A 16960-nucleotide genomic window follows, 5' to 3' on the forward strand; every position below is an offset into this window, starting at 1 on the left:
GCTCAGTGGTAAAGTGCCTCTGGGTTCAATTCCTAGTATCCCTCCAAAAAATTACATCTTAAGCTTAAAATTAGATGTTTTCATCTTCATAGAATGATATTGAATATTATTTCCACAACTTTTTTTTTTGGTAATGGGAATTGAACCCAAAGGGGCTTAAACACTGAGCCACATCTCTAGCCCTTTTTTGTGTTTTATTTAGAGACAGGTTCTCACTGAGTTGCTGAGGGCCTCACTAATTTGCTGAGCTTGGCTTTGAACTCCAGATCCTCCTACCTCAGCCTTCTAAGCCACTGGGGTTACAGGCATACACCACCATGCCCAGCCTTGTACCTAAAATTTTTAAATGCATAATATTTCTTAGGAATTTTAGTTTCTTAATTTGCTTATAATTCAGTTTAATATAATGCATACTTAAAATAAGCCATCTTATAAAACACATTGTTTCGCAGAATTAAATTCATTTTTACATATTTGGTGATGGGAACATTCATGGCTTATAGGTTTAACTTGCTGTAACAGTGCTATGCGTATACCTTTATTTTGTCAAAATATACCATCATCCCTGTTGTGGCCCAGGTCTGTAATCCTAGTGGCTCCTGAGGCTGAGACAGGAGGATCATGAGTTCAAAGAAACCCTCAGCAAAAGCAAGGCCCTACGCAACTCAGACCATGTCTGTAAATAAAATACAAAATAGATCTGAGGATTAAACCCCCAGCCTCCCATGTGTTAGGCAAGCGTTCTACCACTGAACCACAATCTCAGCCCCAGGAATTTTATTTCTAATTTATGTATCTCTATGGTATTTAAATATTTTTCAGAAAGCATGAACAATAAATGTATTTTTCATTTCTACTAACATATCACGTTACAAAGTAGAACTATCATTCCTGAAAAAAATATAGGCATTGTTGAGTGGTATCATAAACTATATATGTGTAAGTGTGTGTGTGTGTGTGTGTGTGTGTGTGTGTGTGTGTGTATTTTTGTTGGGGGTTAGCAGGGATTGAACTCAGGGGAACTTGACCACTGAGCCACATCTCTAGCCCTATTTTGTATTTCATTTAGTGACAGGATCTCACTCAGGATTTCAAGCCCTTGCTGGGACTTTGAAACCATGATTCTTATACCTTGGCTTCCCAAACTGCTGGGATTACAGGTCTATGCCACTGTGCTTGGCTCATAAACTCTATATATTTAAGTGTCTTTCCCATCCTGGACTCTCCTTAAAATTGGTACTATAGACTCTGGGTTGGTGGTGCACACCTATAATCCCAGTGGTTTAGGAGGCTGAGGCAGAAGGATCACAGGTTCAAAGCCAGCCTCAGCAAAAACGAGGCACTTAGCAACTCAGTGAGACCTTGTGTTTTTCAAATTACAAAATAGGGCTGGGGATGTAACTTAGTGGTTGAGGACCCCTGAGTGCAATCCCCGTACCCTGCCCCCTGAAAAAAAAAAAATTGGTACTTCAGGTACCTAGAGTGGTCAATTCATAGAGACAGTAAATTGGTGATTGCCAGGGCTGGGAGGAGGGAGGAACAGCAGGTATTGTTTAATGGGTATAGAGTTTTGGTATTGAAAGATGAAGAGTTCTGGAGATTGGTTGTACAACAGTGTGTACAACACTACTGAACTGTGTACTTAAAAATGGTTACAATGATAAATTTTGTTATGTACAATTGAAGATAAAAAATTGGTCCTGCTTTTCATGCATTTCAATATAGATAAAACAATGTTTTAGGAAAAAAATCACTGAAACAAATGGCATTGAAGAACCGTGGGTTTTATTTAGTAAACAAATATAAATACGGATGCATATTTCTTATGCATTGTATAATTGTGAGTTATCTCATAATTATTCTGCTTAAACAAGCACAAATATTTTTTTCACTACTTTTAAGAAATTACTGAATCCCACTTCTAGTTAGTAGAAACATGAGGGTCTCTTCTGAATATTGGGACTCTACCTTCCCTTCAAACCACCAACACCCCCCACTTTTTTTTTTGGTTCTGGGGATTCAGCTCAGGAGCACTGAACCACTGAGCCACATCCCCAGCCCTATTTTGTATTTTATTTAGAAACAGGGTCTCACTGAGTTGCTTAGTGCCTCCTTTTTGCTGAGGTTGGCTTAGAACTCGATATCCTCCTATTTCAGCCTCCTGAGCCGTTGCGATTATAGGCCTGTGCCACCCTGCCTTGCCCCCCCCCCTTTTCTTTATCTCTTAACTCTGAGTTTGGCATGTCCATTCCCCACTTCTCTGCCAAGAATCTTCTTAGCACCTCTGTTGAATTTGTGTGCAACTGTGGCATTTCTCCATCCTTATCTGCCCCCTGCTATTCCAAAGGAAGCAGGAGAAATGTTTCATCTTCCTATTAGACAAGATTGTGTTTTTCTTTTTGGGGGAGGGTGTTATCAGAGATTGAACTCAGGGGCACTCAACTACTGAGCCATATCCCCAGCACTATTTTGTATATTATTTAGAGACAGGGTCTCACTGAGTTTCTTAGCTGAAGTTGGCTTTGAACTTCCGATCCTCCTGACTCTGCCTCCTGAGTTGCTGGGATTACTGGAGTGCTTTAAATGGTATTTTTCTTGAGCAATTCATCCACTTTAATTTTATAGCTATTGATATTTACCTGATTGGGTTTTACTTTTCACATTGACAGCTACAAACCCTAAATCTAGTTAATGGCTCACCCAGCAGCAAGTGTATAATCCATTCCAGACCTCGCTCTGTCTGTGCTGTTGTCTGTTCAGCCTGGACTCAATTCTTGTTAAGTACCATTGGAAACCAACTTAAGTAATTTCTAGAACCAGGTAGACATTTCTAAACACAGCATACAACTTTTCATTCAGAATTAAGCCTTTTATCTCTAGTAAGGACTAGGAAATGGGTAAAAGCACACCTAGAAAAGTTAAAATTTACTTTTAAAAATTTAGTATCTGTAGAATATTAATTTTCTGTGGTTTCTCTTTTAAATGGAACTAATATTAGTCTTTCTTCCTATCTTAATTACTTCACTTGAGATAAATCCTAGGAATCAGTTTCAGTTTCTCATAGCACTCATCCCAATCCCTCCTTACAACCCTACTCTCCCCTGCCCCAAACTATGACATCATCCCTTGGTGATGCCATTCCTAGGTGCATACTCTTGCTTCCTTCCAACGCCTTTTTTCCCCTGGAGTAAAAGAGACACGTGAGAAATTAACACAGAAGATACTGGTGAGTTTTAACAACATCTCAGGATACTTTATTTTAATATTTTGTTTTATGTAGAAAAATTATCTGAGGCATTTTGCAGAGTATGCTAAACTATTCTAAACTAATTAGAAGACTTCCTGGAAGAGATTGTTTTTCACTGATACCTAAGGGATGGGGAGGACTCAGTTTGGTTTCAGGAAAAGTTTTAGAATTTCCTATTGGAAAACTTTGTCCAGGAAATCACTAGAAGATTGCCTGGCTGAAATTATGACATCAACTGTGGTACTTAACTCTTCCAATTAATTGTTTTCTCCATTAATTTTCCACATTATTACTAGAAAAAATTCAGCCAGTCCAGTATTTGATTCACTTTTTGTCCAGTTAAAAAAATTTCTGGGGCTAGGGTTGTAGCTCAGTTGGTAGAGTGCTTCCCTATCATGTGTGAGGCACTGGGTTTGATCCTCAGCACCACATGAAAATAAAATAAAGGTATTGTGTCCATCTACTATAAAAAAAAATTTTAGGGGCCGGGGTTGTTGTTCAGTGGTAGAGCATTTGCCTGGCATGTGTGAGGCACTGGGTTCGATTCTCAGCACCACATATAAATAAAAAATAAATAAATAAAGGTAGATTAAGAACTAAAAATAAATAAAGCTACATTAAGAACTAAAAAATTTAAAAAATATATTTAAAAAAACTTTCTATGATTCTGTAGCCCAAGTTCAAATCCAACACACCCCAGAAAATTTACACTACAGCACTAATGATGTCATAAGCTTTGACATAAGACCTAAAAAGAGAAAGTAGCCTCCCAAAAGAGAAAGGACATAGATAACAAGTATCATAGCAATCAAGAGTAAATGTGCTAACTACTTGAAAATGATTGCCTAAAGTCAATTGATATTAATGAAAATTTGGTTTCCCTGCCTAGATTTCAAGGTGTTTGGTGGAGTTGCTTCTTTTATGTTCATTTTATAAGTTTGGAAAGTTATCTGCTGATATAAGGACTGTTTCTACTATTTGTTCCAAGAAAAGCCTTTCACTAAGCTTTAAGGATGGCCTTAAACTGGCAAGAAGAATGAGGTGATTTAAAGCTCTAGTGACTTAGGAAAGGAAAGGTAAAGATAAAATCTTTTCTTTTTGACTTTTTTTTTTTTTTTTGGTACTGTGATATTAAACCCCGGGTGTTTTACCACTGAGTCACATCCCCAGCCCTTTTTAAGTTTTTTTTGGGGGGGAACCAGGGATTGAACTAAGGGATACTCGCCCAGTGAGCCATACCCCAGCCCTATTTTGTATTTTATTTAGAGACAGGGTCTCACTGAGTTGCTTAATGCCTCCTCATGGCTGAGGCTGACTTTGAAGTCACAATTTTCCTGTTTCAACTTCCCAAGCCACTGGGATTACAGGCTTCACCACTGGGCCTGGCTTTGGTTTTTATTTTGAGGCAGGATCTCACTAAGTTGCTTAACACCTTACTACATTCCTGAGGCTGGCCTTGAACTTGGGATCCTCCTGTCTGAGCCTTTGGAGCTGCTGGGATTACACGTATGCACCACCAAGCCAGGCTCTGTCCTATATTTCTTATGTTAATAGTTATTTTGTTGGGTTTTGAAATATATTAGACTTTGGTTAGTGTAATTATTTTGGTCAAGATCCAATTGAATATTTTAAAATTTGACCTTAACCAGTACCATTGGTATGAAGCTATACCAGTGACCTCTATGCTTTACACATTAGACACTCAATAAATATATTAGATGATACAACATTGACTTTGTGTTTAGAAATAACTAATCAGAAATGTTAACACAAGCTTGACTTTTCTATTTTAAATTTCAGTTGTTCCTACCTTCTCCTATTCGTACTTCTGCCAGCCGCTTGCATCAAATAAAACAGGTAAGAAGGCTTTCAAAATTGACAGATGTTCATTAACAAAAGTAAATTTTATTTTATTTTATTTTTTTTTAAAAAGATCTATGTTTCAGTAATTCTAAGCCAGGTCATGTGCAATTAAGTTTCTAATTTTAGGAATGGTTTTGTAAACAAAACAAACTACTAAGTTCTCTATTTATTTGGGCTATTAGTTATTTTAATAAATTGTTAGTTTCTAGAAATACCACATACCATTATATTTTGAATCTAGTTTATTCCAATGATCTCAAAGAAGAAGGTTATATATAAAAATTAAGCTTGTAGCTTCATAATTACCAGTTATGTTTTCTTAAAGCTCTCTGATGAATTTTTTCAAAGACCAGCTAAAGTGGCCTTTATTGTTATTGTTTCACATTCAGTTCTTAGTGAGCTGAGTTTAGGGACACATTGTACCTTACTAGTTTATGTTTTGTGCGTGTTTTGTGTGTATTTATATGTATGTGTGTATTTAACAGCACAAACCAAGTACAGAATTAAACCTTTTAATTATCCAAGGATTATCCACCAAACTCAAAAAGATCAAATCACCACTCCATCACAGGTGGTAGGATTTTTTTCTGACCCAGGTACAAGCAGCTTTTTTGCAAGGGGGTGCTTAACTGTTATGAAGCACTTATTCGCTTAGCACTGTGACCAGTACTTTACATCTGTGATCTGATTTCATCTCACAACTGCCTTACAAGGTCAGAAATGAAAGATAGCAGAACTTATGTACCCAATGTCCATACTTCATGAATGTCAGAGGCAAGATTTAGCCCTCAAATACTGGATTCTTTTTCAGCTCCCCTTTCTCTGTTAGAGTGGCACAAAATCCATAAAGATATTTCATAAACCTAGTTGTTAGTCCTCTAATTCTTGTATCCTTTTCCTCTTTCCCTCGCCAGTACCATGGCTTTCCTAAGGTCAGGTTACCTTACATTAGCAGAAAAGTATGATGAAACCATTTTATTTTTATTTTTATTTTATTTTATTTTTTGATACCAGAGATTGAACTCAGGGGCACTCAGCCATTAAGCCACATCCACAGCCCTGTTTTGTATTTTATTTAGAGACAGGGTCTCACTCAGTTATTAAGGCTGGCTTTGAACTTGTAATCCTCCTGTATTCCCCTTCAGAGCTGCAGGGATTACATGTGTACACCACTGTGCTAGACCCATTTTATATATTTTTTGATACCAGGAACTGAATGCAGAAGCACTTAACCAATGAGCCACATCCCAGACCCCCTTTTTCTTTAGATTTTATTAATAGACAGTGTCTCACTAAGTTGCTGAGGGCCTTGCTAAGTTTCTGAGGCTGCCTTTGAATTTGTGATCCTCTTGCTTCACCCTCCTGAGCTGCAGGGATTATAGGATATGCGCCACTGCACCCAGTCCATTCCTTTAATATTTACCTTCCACTACTTACCTTTGTGTGATGCTATTTTAGAATTTTTTAAAGAATAATATAAACTTCACACCAACAGTAAAAGTGACCTTTGACTTATCTGTGCAATTTGTTTTTTGCTTCTCCTAAATTAAGCCAAAAATTTGAAAATGGGTTATTTTAAGAAAAATCAGTGCTATTTGAACTGGTTAATAACGTAGGTTGTAAAGTAGTTTATTTCCATAGTGCCAGAATATGTATTATAAACATTTAAAGTGAAAAACAAGTAGAAAATTAGTGATGGGAAAATAGATATTACACTAACTTTGAACCTGGGTACTGATTGAATGGAAAATTAAGACTTATTCTCAGTTTAATGGACTGATAAGTATCTTAAGTTGCTTATTTCTTTATATACATTATTTAACCATGACTACTACTACTTTGTTGTTGTTGAACTTAAAGTTTTAAGCTTAAAACAGAAATGAGTGGTCCTCTCCCCATTGTATACTAAACTTTCACTTTAACAACATTAATAAGGATATTTATTTCATTTTTCAATAAAATGGAGGAAATAATAGTAGCCTTGTCAGGATTGTTATGAGGATGAAAGTAATTATATATATATATATATATATATATGGCATACTGCATTAATTTTTATTTTTGGTAGTAGAGTAGTGGGGTGCCTAACCACTGAGCCACATTACTAAGTAGAGTAGGGCTTCATTAAGTTGCTGAGGCTGGCTTTGAACTCACAATCCTTCTGCCTCAGCCTGCCAAGTCACTGGGATTACAGGTGTGCACCACTATGCCCTGCTTTGCATGGAAATTTTTGGAGGGAGTACTGAGGATTGAAGTCAGGGGTACTTGTCCACTGAGCCACATCCCCAGCCCTATTTTGTCTTTTATTTAGAGACAGGGTCTCACTGAGTTGCTCAGTGCCTCACTTTTGCTGAGGCTGCCTTTGAATTTGTGATCCTCCTGCTTTAGCCTCCTAAGGCACTGAGATTACAGGCATGTTGCACAGCACCCAGCTTGCATTAAAATTTTTAATGGAAGTTTAAAAATATATAAACCAGAACCTCTATGTACTCAATACCTAACTTTTAACAATTATTCACATTTGTAACATAATTTTTCATTTATTTCTATTTTGAGGGGAGTGAAGGGATAGTACTTTAAAGTAAATCCCGGACATATCTTTTTGCCTAAATTTATGGGCATGAAAAAGACACTTTGGTACTAGATGCAGTGGTGCACACCTCTAATCTCAATGGTTCTGGAGGCTAAGGCAGGAGGATCACAAGTTCAAAGCCATTCTCAGCAACTTAGTGAGGCCCTAAGCAACTTAGCAAGACCCTGTCTCTAAATAAAACATGAAAAGGCGTGAGGATGTGTCTCAAGGTTCAATACCTAGTACCTCTGTGTTCAATACCTAGTACCAAAAACAAAAATAAGAAGAAGAAAAGAAAAAGGCACTTTGGCATAATCACATTGATCATTATGTGTAAGAAATTACACTTAGTGTCGTCTAAGTCCATGTTAGATTTTTTCAGATTCATAAAAAATGTCATTTTTATTGATTCACAAACAATCCAGACATGACATTTGGTTGATATATCTCTCAGATCTTCTTTATTTAAAACATCCTTTTCTTCCTGTTTTTGTTCACTGCTGTGTTTTTACTGTAGAAACCAGCTCATTTGTCCTGTAGAATGTCCCACATTCTTTTTTTGCTTCCATGTGGTGTTTACATGTGCTTTCATTCCCTGTAAACTGATGAAATTTGCTTTTATTTTTAAATAAGTACATAGTCCCAAGTGAATGTTAGGTTATGGGTTAACATTTAAATAATTGTATAGTTTAAATTGTAACCTTTCAGGGCTGGGGATGTGGCTCAAGCAGTAGTGCCCTTGCCTGGCATGCACGAGGTGCTGGGTTCGATCCTCAGCACCACATACGAATAAAATAAAGATGTTGTGTCCACCGAAAAAACTAAAAATAAATATTAAAAAAAAATAAAATAAAATAAATTGCAACCTTTCCTACTGGATAGTTAAAGGACAATTTGTTATTTATTTATTTATGTATGTATGCATGTATGTATTTATTTATTTTTTGGTACTGAGGTTTGAACTCAGGGGCACCCGCCACTGAGCCACATCCCCAGCCCTATTTTGTATTTTATTTAGAGACAGGGTGTCACTGAGTTGCTTAGCACCTTGACATTGCTAAGGCTGGCCTTGAACTCAGTATCTCCCATTCTACGCAGCCTCTTGAGCAGTTGGGGTTACAGGCATGTGCCACCATGCCCAGCTGGACAATTTCTTGATTGTGATTGTTTGCTGTTTTTCTCATATTAGAGAGCTTGAAGTTAATTTTCTAAGCACATAGAAGTTCTTCCTTAATGTTTTTGTGATTTTCCTTTCCTAATAACAAGTGATATTTTGTTTCAAGAGATTTGAAAGCATCCTCTGTAGTTCTCTATCTCCCAAAATATTAAACATGAGTAAATGCTCTGCAGAAATAATTTGTGTATGAGTTTCCTCAGGCTGCTGTAACAAAGTACTACAAACTGTGTGTCTTAAACAATAGGAATGTGTTTTACCTCACTGTTCTGGGGGCCAGAAGTTTGAAATCAAGGTGTTCCAGAATTGATTCCTTACAAAGGAGGTGAAGGAGAGATCTGTTCCAGGCCTCCCTCCTTGGCTTGTGGAATGTCTGTCTTCACATTCATATGAAGACATACTGTACAACCACTTGGCAACTAAAATCTTTCAGGCATAGTCTCCCTCAGAGAACAAAAGTTGGTTTCTGGTTTTACCTAGCATAGCAAAAAATTGAAAGCTTTTTGGAGTTCTCTCTGTATTATGTGCCAGTCTCTAAATTTCTGGGATTATTTTGGGGGGAGGGTGTTGGGGATCAAATCCAAGGCCTTGTGCATGTTAGGCCAGTCTCTACTACTGAGCTATGCCCCCTAATTTCTTCTTTTTATATAAACATCAGTCATTTAGGACTAGGGTCCAACCTGATGACCTCCTCCTAACTTAGTTACCTCTCTAAAGGCCCAATCTTCAAATAAGGTCACATTCTGAGGCACTAGGGGTTAGGACTTCAATGTCTGAATTTTGAGGGACACAACTGAGTTTGCTCACAGTATTTCATTGTATAACTTTATTTCCTGACTTGTTAAGGAGGATGTAAAATCCTTGGTATCCAGGTGGCACAGGACTGTTATCTCAGCTACTTTTTGTTTTTTGGTTCTGGGGATTGAACCCAGAGGTATTTTACCACTGAATTACATCCCTAACCCTCTTTTATCTATCTATCTATCTATCTATCTATAATGGTATTGAACCAGGGATGCTTAACCACTGAGCTGTACTCCCAGCAACATTTACTTTTTATTTTGAGACAGGGTTTTGCTAAGTTACTTAGAGTCTCTCCAAGATGCTGAAGATGGCTTCGAACTTGTGATCTTCCTGCCAATTTCAGCTACTTTGAAAGCTGAGAGAGGAGGATCACAAGTTCAAGGCTAGCCTGGGCAACTTAGTAAGACCCTGTCTCAACATAAAATTTTTTAAAAAGGGCTGGGGATATGTTTGTAGCTTAGTTGTAGAGTACTTCCTTGCACTTGGCTCTGAGTTCAATACCCACTACTGAAAGCAAATCAAAACGAAACAGTGGCATCCAGTAAGCACTTGATTTTCTCTATGGTGTCTTAAGTAAAATCAATTGAAAAGTATCTTCCTTATATTGTTCTATTGTCCTTCCTTATGTTGTTCTATTGTTTGCATGTACAAATATGTAATAACAAATCCCACAATTATATATATTTTATAATGCAAAAATAAAAATAAATATTTTTTTAAATGTTCTAACTTGAATTTCTAGTAATCCTTGTTTTTATATATTCACAAATTTGAACTTTAATAACATATTACATTTTTCTTTTTATCTTACCCGGATTTTACTAATTAAATTGAAGTTAGACATAAATATAAGGGAACTTTATAAGATGAAGCCATTTAAGCCGACGTGGTGGCACATTGCCTGTAATCTCAGTGGCTTGGGAGGCTGAGGAAGGAGGATTGTGAGTTCAGAGCCAGCCTCAGCAAAAGCATGGTGCTAAGCAACTCAGTGAGGCCCTGTCTCTAAATAAAATACAAAATAGGGCTGGGGATGTGGCTCAGTGATTGATTGCCCCAAATTCAATCCCCAGTACCCAGAAAAACAAAGATTAAGCCATTTAAGATGGATTATGCCAACTGGTTGTGATTATGATGGGCACAGTTTAAATAGTATCTTTTTGTGAGTATTTTCTTGTCTAATAAAACATTGAAATTCAATTTCTGTGATATGTTTTTGAGGACTTTCTTTTATCTTCCTTTTTTCTTTTTAGAATCTAATAAGTACCTAGTCTCTTTCATGAATAGAAGTTCTTTAAGGGAAGAGCCTAACTTGTTTTAAAAGAAATTTAATTTGATCTTTGTTTACAAATTGTTTCAGCAAGCATTTATTGAACACTGTGCAGGCATTTGACAACTAAATCTTTCAGGCATAGTCTCCCTCAGGGAGGAAAATTGTTTTCTTTTTTTTACCTTGTGTACTCAAAAATTGAAAACTATGAGCTGGAGATATAGCTCAGTTGGTAGAGTGCTTGCCTCACATGCACAAGGCCCTGAGTTCAATCCCCAGCAAACACACACAAAAAATTGAAAACTACTCTGCGGGGTGCAGTGGCACACACCTGAAATCCCAGTGACTCAGAGGCTGAGACAGGTGAATGGCAAATTCAAAGTCAACTTCGGCAACTTAGCCAGACCCTATCTCAAAATAAAATATAAAAAAGGGCTGGGGATGTAGCCTAATGGTTAAGCACCCTGGGTTCAATCTCTGGTACCATACCAGAAAAAGAAAACAACCTTAAATTCTCAAGTGTGACAGTTACATCAGAGGCAAAGAGTACTGTATACTAGAATTTTATCCTTATTTTTACAGTCTTAATATAAAGTCATCTAAAATTCTCCAATCCATTTTGGAAAAAGACAAGACATAAAATGTAAAGACATCAACTCCCTTTTACTAACAATATTCAATAGCTGATATTACCTCATGCTCCTGTGGGGTTCTTTTTTGTTTGTTTGTTTTTCTTTTTGTACTATGGATTGAACCCAGGGGCGCTTAACCACTGAGCCACATCCCCAGCCCTGTTTTATTTTTTATTTAGTATCAGGATCTAACTGAGTTGCTTAGTGCCTTGCTAAGTTGCTGTGGCTGGCTTGAACTTGCTATCCTTCTGTGTGCCACCCAGCTCATGCTCCTATTTTGAATGGGAGGAATGTTAAGTAAAATTTAGTCCCAGTTCCAGGAAAACTTGCTTTTTGCTTGTTCATTGATTGAATTACAAAATACCTTGAGCTTTTCTCACTAGAGGAAAACATCTACATAAATATTAAATGGAAGAATTATATTAACAATTTTGCTTAAAAGATTGATTATCATTCCATTATTCTAAGATACTGGTTTTCTTCTTAAACTAGCTTTCCGAATTTCCATCATTTTCCATGATGGTATCAAAATAGTCACCATCACATAGTTTTAAGAGTTAATTTTCATGTTGTCTTATTTTTCCATCCAATTAGACCTCTAATCCTATTAATTTTTCCTTGACAACATCTTCTCTGTTTTCAGTGCCACTTCCTTCTTTTGTCCTTTGGGTCCAAATTACAAAGGTAATATCCTAACAGATTTCCTATCTCTTCCAGTTTTATCTGACTTCCACAATCAACACCAATATATATATATATATATATATAATCCAGGATTGAACCCGGGGTGCTTAACCACTGAGCCACATCCCCAGCCCTTTTTTGTATATTAGAGACAGTGTCTCACTGAGTTGCTTAGAACCTCTCTAATTTGCTGAGGCTGGCTTTGAACTCATGGTCTTCCTGCCTAAGCCTCCTGAGTTGCTAAGATTACAGGGATCAAGATAACTTTTCTTTTTTTTTTTTTTTGGTGCTGGGGTTTGAACCCAGGGCCTTGTGTATGCAAGGCAAGCACTCTACCAACTGAGCCCAGCCCTTCAAGATAACTTTTCTAAAACATTATTTTTTTACATATTTTCTCTACTACACAACAGTAACAATGGTTTCCCATTAACTGTTAATAATATAATTAGGGCTGGGGATATAGCTCAGTTGGTAGAGTGCTTGCCTCACATGCACAAGGCTCTGGGTTCAATCCTCGTGCACCACACACACACAAAAAATAGATTAAGAATAACTGATTTGTATTGAGCACTAACTACGTGATAGGCACTATGTTGAGAACTTATCAAGAACATTAGTATTCTAATTATTATCATCTTTATATAGATGAAGAAACCAAGGCTTAGGTTATATTTATGGTTACACAGGTAGTGAGTTACAGATTCTAGGAATCTGGGATTCTAATCAGTTCTTTTTGGTTCCAAAGTCTTTGGGCCTAACAACTATTCTTTTTTACCCAAACTCTTTTTATGTTCAAACTCTTCAGTTGTTTAAGATCTTATAAATCTGATTCTGTCTTACCTCTCCAGTTTTATCTTTTCATTATTCTAACATACAAACTCTGTTCATCAAGCTAGAGTCAACTATCTATAAATTGCCATATTCTTTTCTTCCTCTAATCTTTTGTTCATATGGTACCTTCAGTTTGGAATATTCTTCCCTCCACTCTCTGCTTGTCCATATTTGAGCATCTTTAAAGGCCTAGGTCAAATTTTGTTCTTTTCACACAACTCATATTACCACTCTTCTATTATGGACTCCCCAAAACTTATTGTTTATACTGTAAACAACAATCTTTTTTTTTTTTGACTCTGGGGTTTAACCCAGGGACAGTCTACAACTGAGCCATATCCCCAGCCTGTTTTTTTTTTTTTCCATTGTTGTTGTTTGTTTGTTTTGACATAGAGTCTCACTAAGTTACTTAGGGCCTCACTGAGGCTAGCCCTTCCGAGGCTGGACTGAACCTTGCAATAGCTTCCCAAGTTGCTGGAATTCCAGGTGTGAGCCATTGTACTGGGGTAAACAACAATCTTGAAACTCTGTTTTTTCTTTCTCTTTCTCTTCCCTCCCCCTCCCCCTCCCCCTCCCCCTCCTTCTTCTTCTTCTTCTTCTTCTTCTTCTTCTTCTTCTTCTTCTTCTTCTTCTTCTTCTCTCTCTCTCTCTCTCTCTCTCTCTCTCTCTCTCTCTCTCTCTCAGACAGGGCCTCACTAAATTGCTGAGACTGGCTTTGAACTTGGGATCTCCCTGCCTCAGCCTCCTGAGCTGAGACTGACTTTGAACTTGGGATCCTCCTGCCTCAGCCTCCTGAGCTGCTGGGATTACAGTCATGCGCCACTACACCCAGCACAGAATGAAAGTTTTTCATCTAATCCTTCCCTGCATATCTGATGTACTGTAATGCACAAGTAATATATCTTTGTGTGGTAGTTTGTGTAACAATGAAGAATGCAGAACAATTTACTTATATGGAGATTTGTTTATACTGTAGCTCTTCTATAGCCCCATGAGTAATAATATAGATGTATCCAAATGAAATTTTGAAATTTTCAATCCAAATGAAACTGTTTGAAATCACAGGAACTAGACATTCACTTGACCCTCATCTTCCCACCTTCCAGGAAGAAGGCATGGATGTAGTAAACAGAGAAGCAATGCATGAACGGTGAGTACTGTACTTTCAATTACCACTTTAATAATTTGTATATTCAGTTATATCTTTTCCTTCAGATAGGCAAACTACAGTACTGATTTCTTTTCTTTTGTAGGGAGGTACACACTGCAATACAGATAAGTCAGTCTTGGGAAGAAAGTCTGAACCTGGTATGTTTTATAGTAACACTTTAATTTTGCCCAAACTTTCAAATTTTCTCTATTGTAGTGTTGTGCTATCTAGTTTCACTGTAATTTCTGAAAATATCAGCTCTTGTTTGATATTTAAGCAGTATCTTTTCCATAAATAACTTGAATTATCTTAAGAAACAGCTTATGATCTATCCATAAAGTAACTGTCATTAGGGCTGGAGCTCGGTGGTAGAGTATTTGCCTTACATGTGTGAGGCACTGGATTCGATCCTTAGCACCACATAACAATAAATAAATAAAGATATTGTGTCCATCTACAACTAAAAGGAATATTTAAAAAATAACTATCATTATTTGAAAGTGGGGTTCAAAGTACATAGTTGTCTGATATAAACCATAGCTGTTGTAAACCAGCTTCATCTCTGTCCTAGAGAATCTTTAAAATGTTCAGTTATGCCTGTAATCCTACCAGCTCAGGAGGCTGAGACAGGAGGATCGCGAGTTCAAAGCAAGCCTCAGCAAAAAGCAAGACACTAAGCAACTCAGTGAGACCCTGTCTCTAAATAAAATACAAAATAGGGCTGGCAATGTGGCTCAGTGATTGAGGGCCCGAGAGTTCAATCCTCAATTTTAAAAAAAAGTTCAGTTTTACTAAAATGCTTAGATTACAAAACGATAAATGATTTTACGTCCTTCTACATCATTTACTAACTACATGTCAGTTTTAAGCTATAGGTAATGGATTTATGAAAAAAATATTGCATTTTTTTGTCTGTAAAACAGATATATAGTTCTGGTAACATTTTAACATACAACCTTTAAACATATTCAGAATATAGTTATATCCCTTGTTCACATTTTTAATGTCTCTGTACATCATGATTGCTTAGTTATGGTAGTTGGTTGATATTTAGTGTTTTTTTATGTGGACATTTCAGATAATGAGATAATAAGAATTGAACTGAAATTTGAGCGGGAGAGATTCTGGTTAATTCCAATTTCCAGATTTTAGAGTTGTTAGATCAGGAAATGGGTCATCAACAGAAGACATCTTTTCCTTTGAGCTCTGAGTACCTTAGATGGGCATCTGACCCTGATTTTGGAATAGATTCTGAAGAATGAATAGATAGATACCTTTTGGAGGCTTGTCCCTGTTCACATTTTGTTTCTAATAACAATTTATAGATGTTATTGGAGTCCTTTAGCTGGCCAAATTCTAATTACTTTAGGTTTTGGCATGAGTAAGTGAATAAGAGATTCTCCAAGTATTATAGGAGGAGAAAGGGAATGTGTAATATATAAGTTTAACTCACATTGTGTTTTAGAAAAGTGCCTATTTTAAAACCCTCAATTATGTAGTACTGATTTTGTACACCTAAAATTTGTAAACTTTTTAAAAATAGATCCTGATGTCCCATTTGTGTCTTAGTTCTAGTTAAATCCGATTTGTTCCTTTTCCGGACATAGCATTACAGTTTTTGGTAGCAAAGGATAGGTCAAATCCAAGAAGGAAAGCTGAATTTAGATTTTGTGTATATAGTACACAACTCTTAATATTGAGTACTCATGTTCTAAGTTTTCTGGGGTGCTAAGGAAGCCCCTTAACCACTACAGAGCTCTCTCCTCTAAGAGGCAAAGGGAAGCTTTGCTTATTGAAGTAAACCATAGATTCCCTGCTTGCTTTATCATGATGAGCGCTCTCTACATGAAGTAAGGCTCAGTAGTAAGGGTTCTCTTTCCCATGCAACAGCTATCTCCAGAAGTATTTGATTGGTAAGTAATTGGTGCTACAATTATCCACTGCTTTCTGCTTTCACAGAATGACAATGATCTGGACACACCATCCGCTGTAAAGAGCATTGATCTAATCCCAGTATCCCAAGCAGCTTCTCTCACTAAATGGATTGGGAAGGTAAGAAAGGAGTGCCTTGAAGTCTATGCTCTTGGAAATACTAGTAGTTACCCAATCAAAAACCTCTGAGGGCTGGGCATTGTGGCACATGCCTGTAATACCAGTGACTCAGGAGGCTGAGGCAGAAGGATTACATTTCAAAGCCAGCCTCAGCAACTTAGTGAGGCCCTAAGCAACTTAGGGAGACCCTGTTTCTAAATAAAAAATAAAAAGGGCTATGGATGTGGCTCAGTAGTTAAGCACCCCTGGGTTTAATCCCTAGTACAAAAAAAAAATCTCTGAGGGAGCATATTTTGCTATGGTATAAATGATGCTCAGTGACACTTTTCTCTTTCTTGTTTTTTAATATTTTTTTTAGTTTCAATATACCTTTATTTGTTTATTTTTATGTGGTATTGAGAATCGAACCCAGTGCCTCACATATGCTAGACAAGAGCTCTACCACTGAGCCACAACCCCAGCCCTCTTTTTCATTTCTTAAAATATTATTTATATACAATACAATTCACCAACTTTTAAGTATATGGTTAATTTTGGTGATTATGTATAGCTTCATAACCACAACCACAATCAAGGTATAGAAGAGTTCCCACACTCAAAATAATGTCCTCATGATCTTTTGCACTGTCTTCCTCCCCATCACTCTTCCTGCCCTAGGAAACCACTGACCTTTCTGACAAAAGT

General features: G+C 37.0%; 1 protein-coding gene across 1 annotated transcript in view; it reads left to right on the forward strand.

Moving 5' to 3' along the window:
- LOC143638687 (P2R1A-PPP2R2A-interacting phosphatase regulator 1-like) overlaps nucleotides 1-16345 on the forward strand; it is a gene marked incomplete at its 5' end in the record, with an annotated part of 37999 nt that extends 21654 nt beyond the window's left edge. The window contains 4 exons of the mRNA XM_077106507.1: nucleotides 5048-5104; nucleotides 14181-14224; nucleotides 14328-14382; nucleotides 16184-16345. Of these exons, the coding sequence (XP_076962622.1) occupies nucleotides 5048-5104; nucleotides 14181-14224; nucleotides 14328-14382; nucleotides 16184-16345 (318 nt within the window). The remainder of the gene's footprint in view (nucleotides 1-5047; nucleotides 5105-14180; nucleotides 14225-14327; nucleotides 14383-16183) is intronic.
- Between the last annotated feature and the right edge of the window lie 615 nt (nucleotides 16346-16960).

Source organism: Callospermophilus lateralis, chromosome X, assembly GCF_048772815.1.
Source record: "Callospermophilus lateralis isolate mCalLat2 chromosome X, mCalLat2.hap1, whole genome shotgun sequence".
Classification (NCBI taxonomy): domain Eukaryota; kingdom Metazoa; phylum Chordata; class Mammalia; order Rodentia; family Sciuridae; genus Callospermophilus; species Callospermophilus lateralis.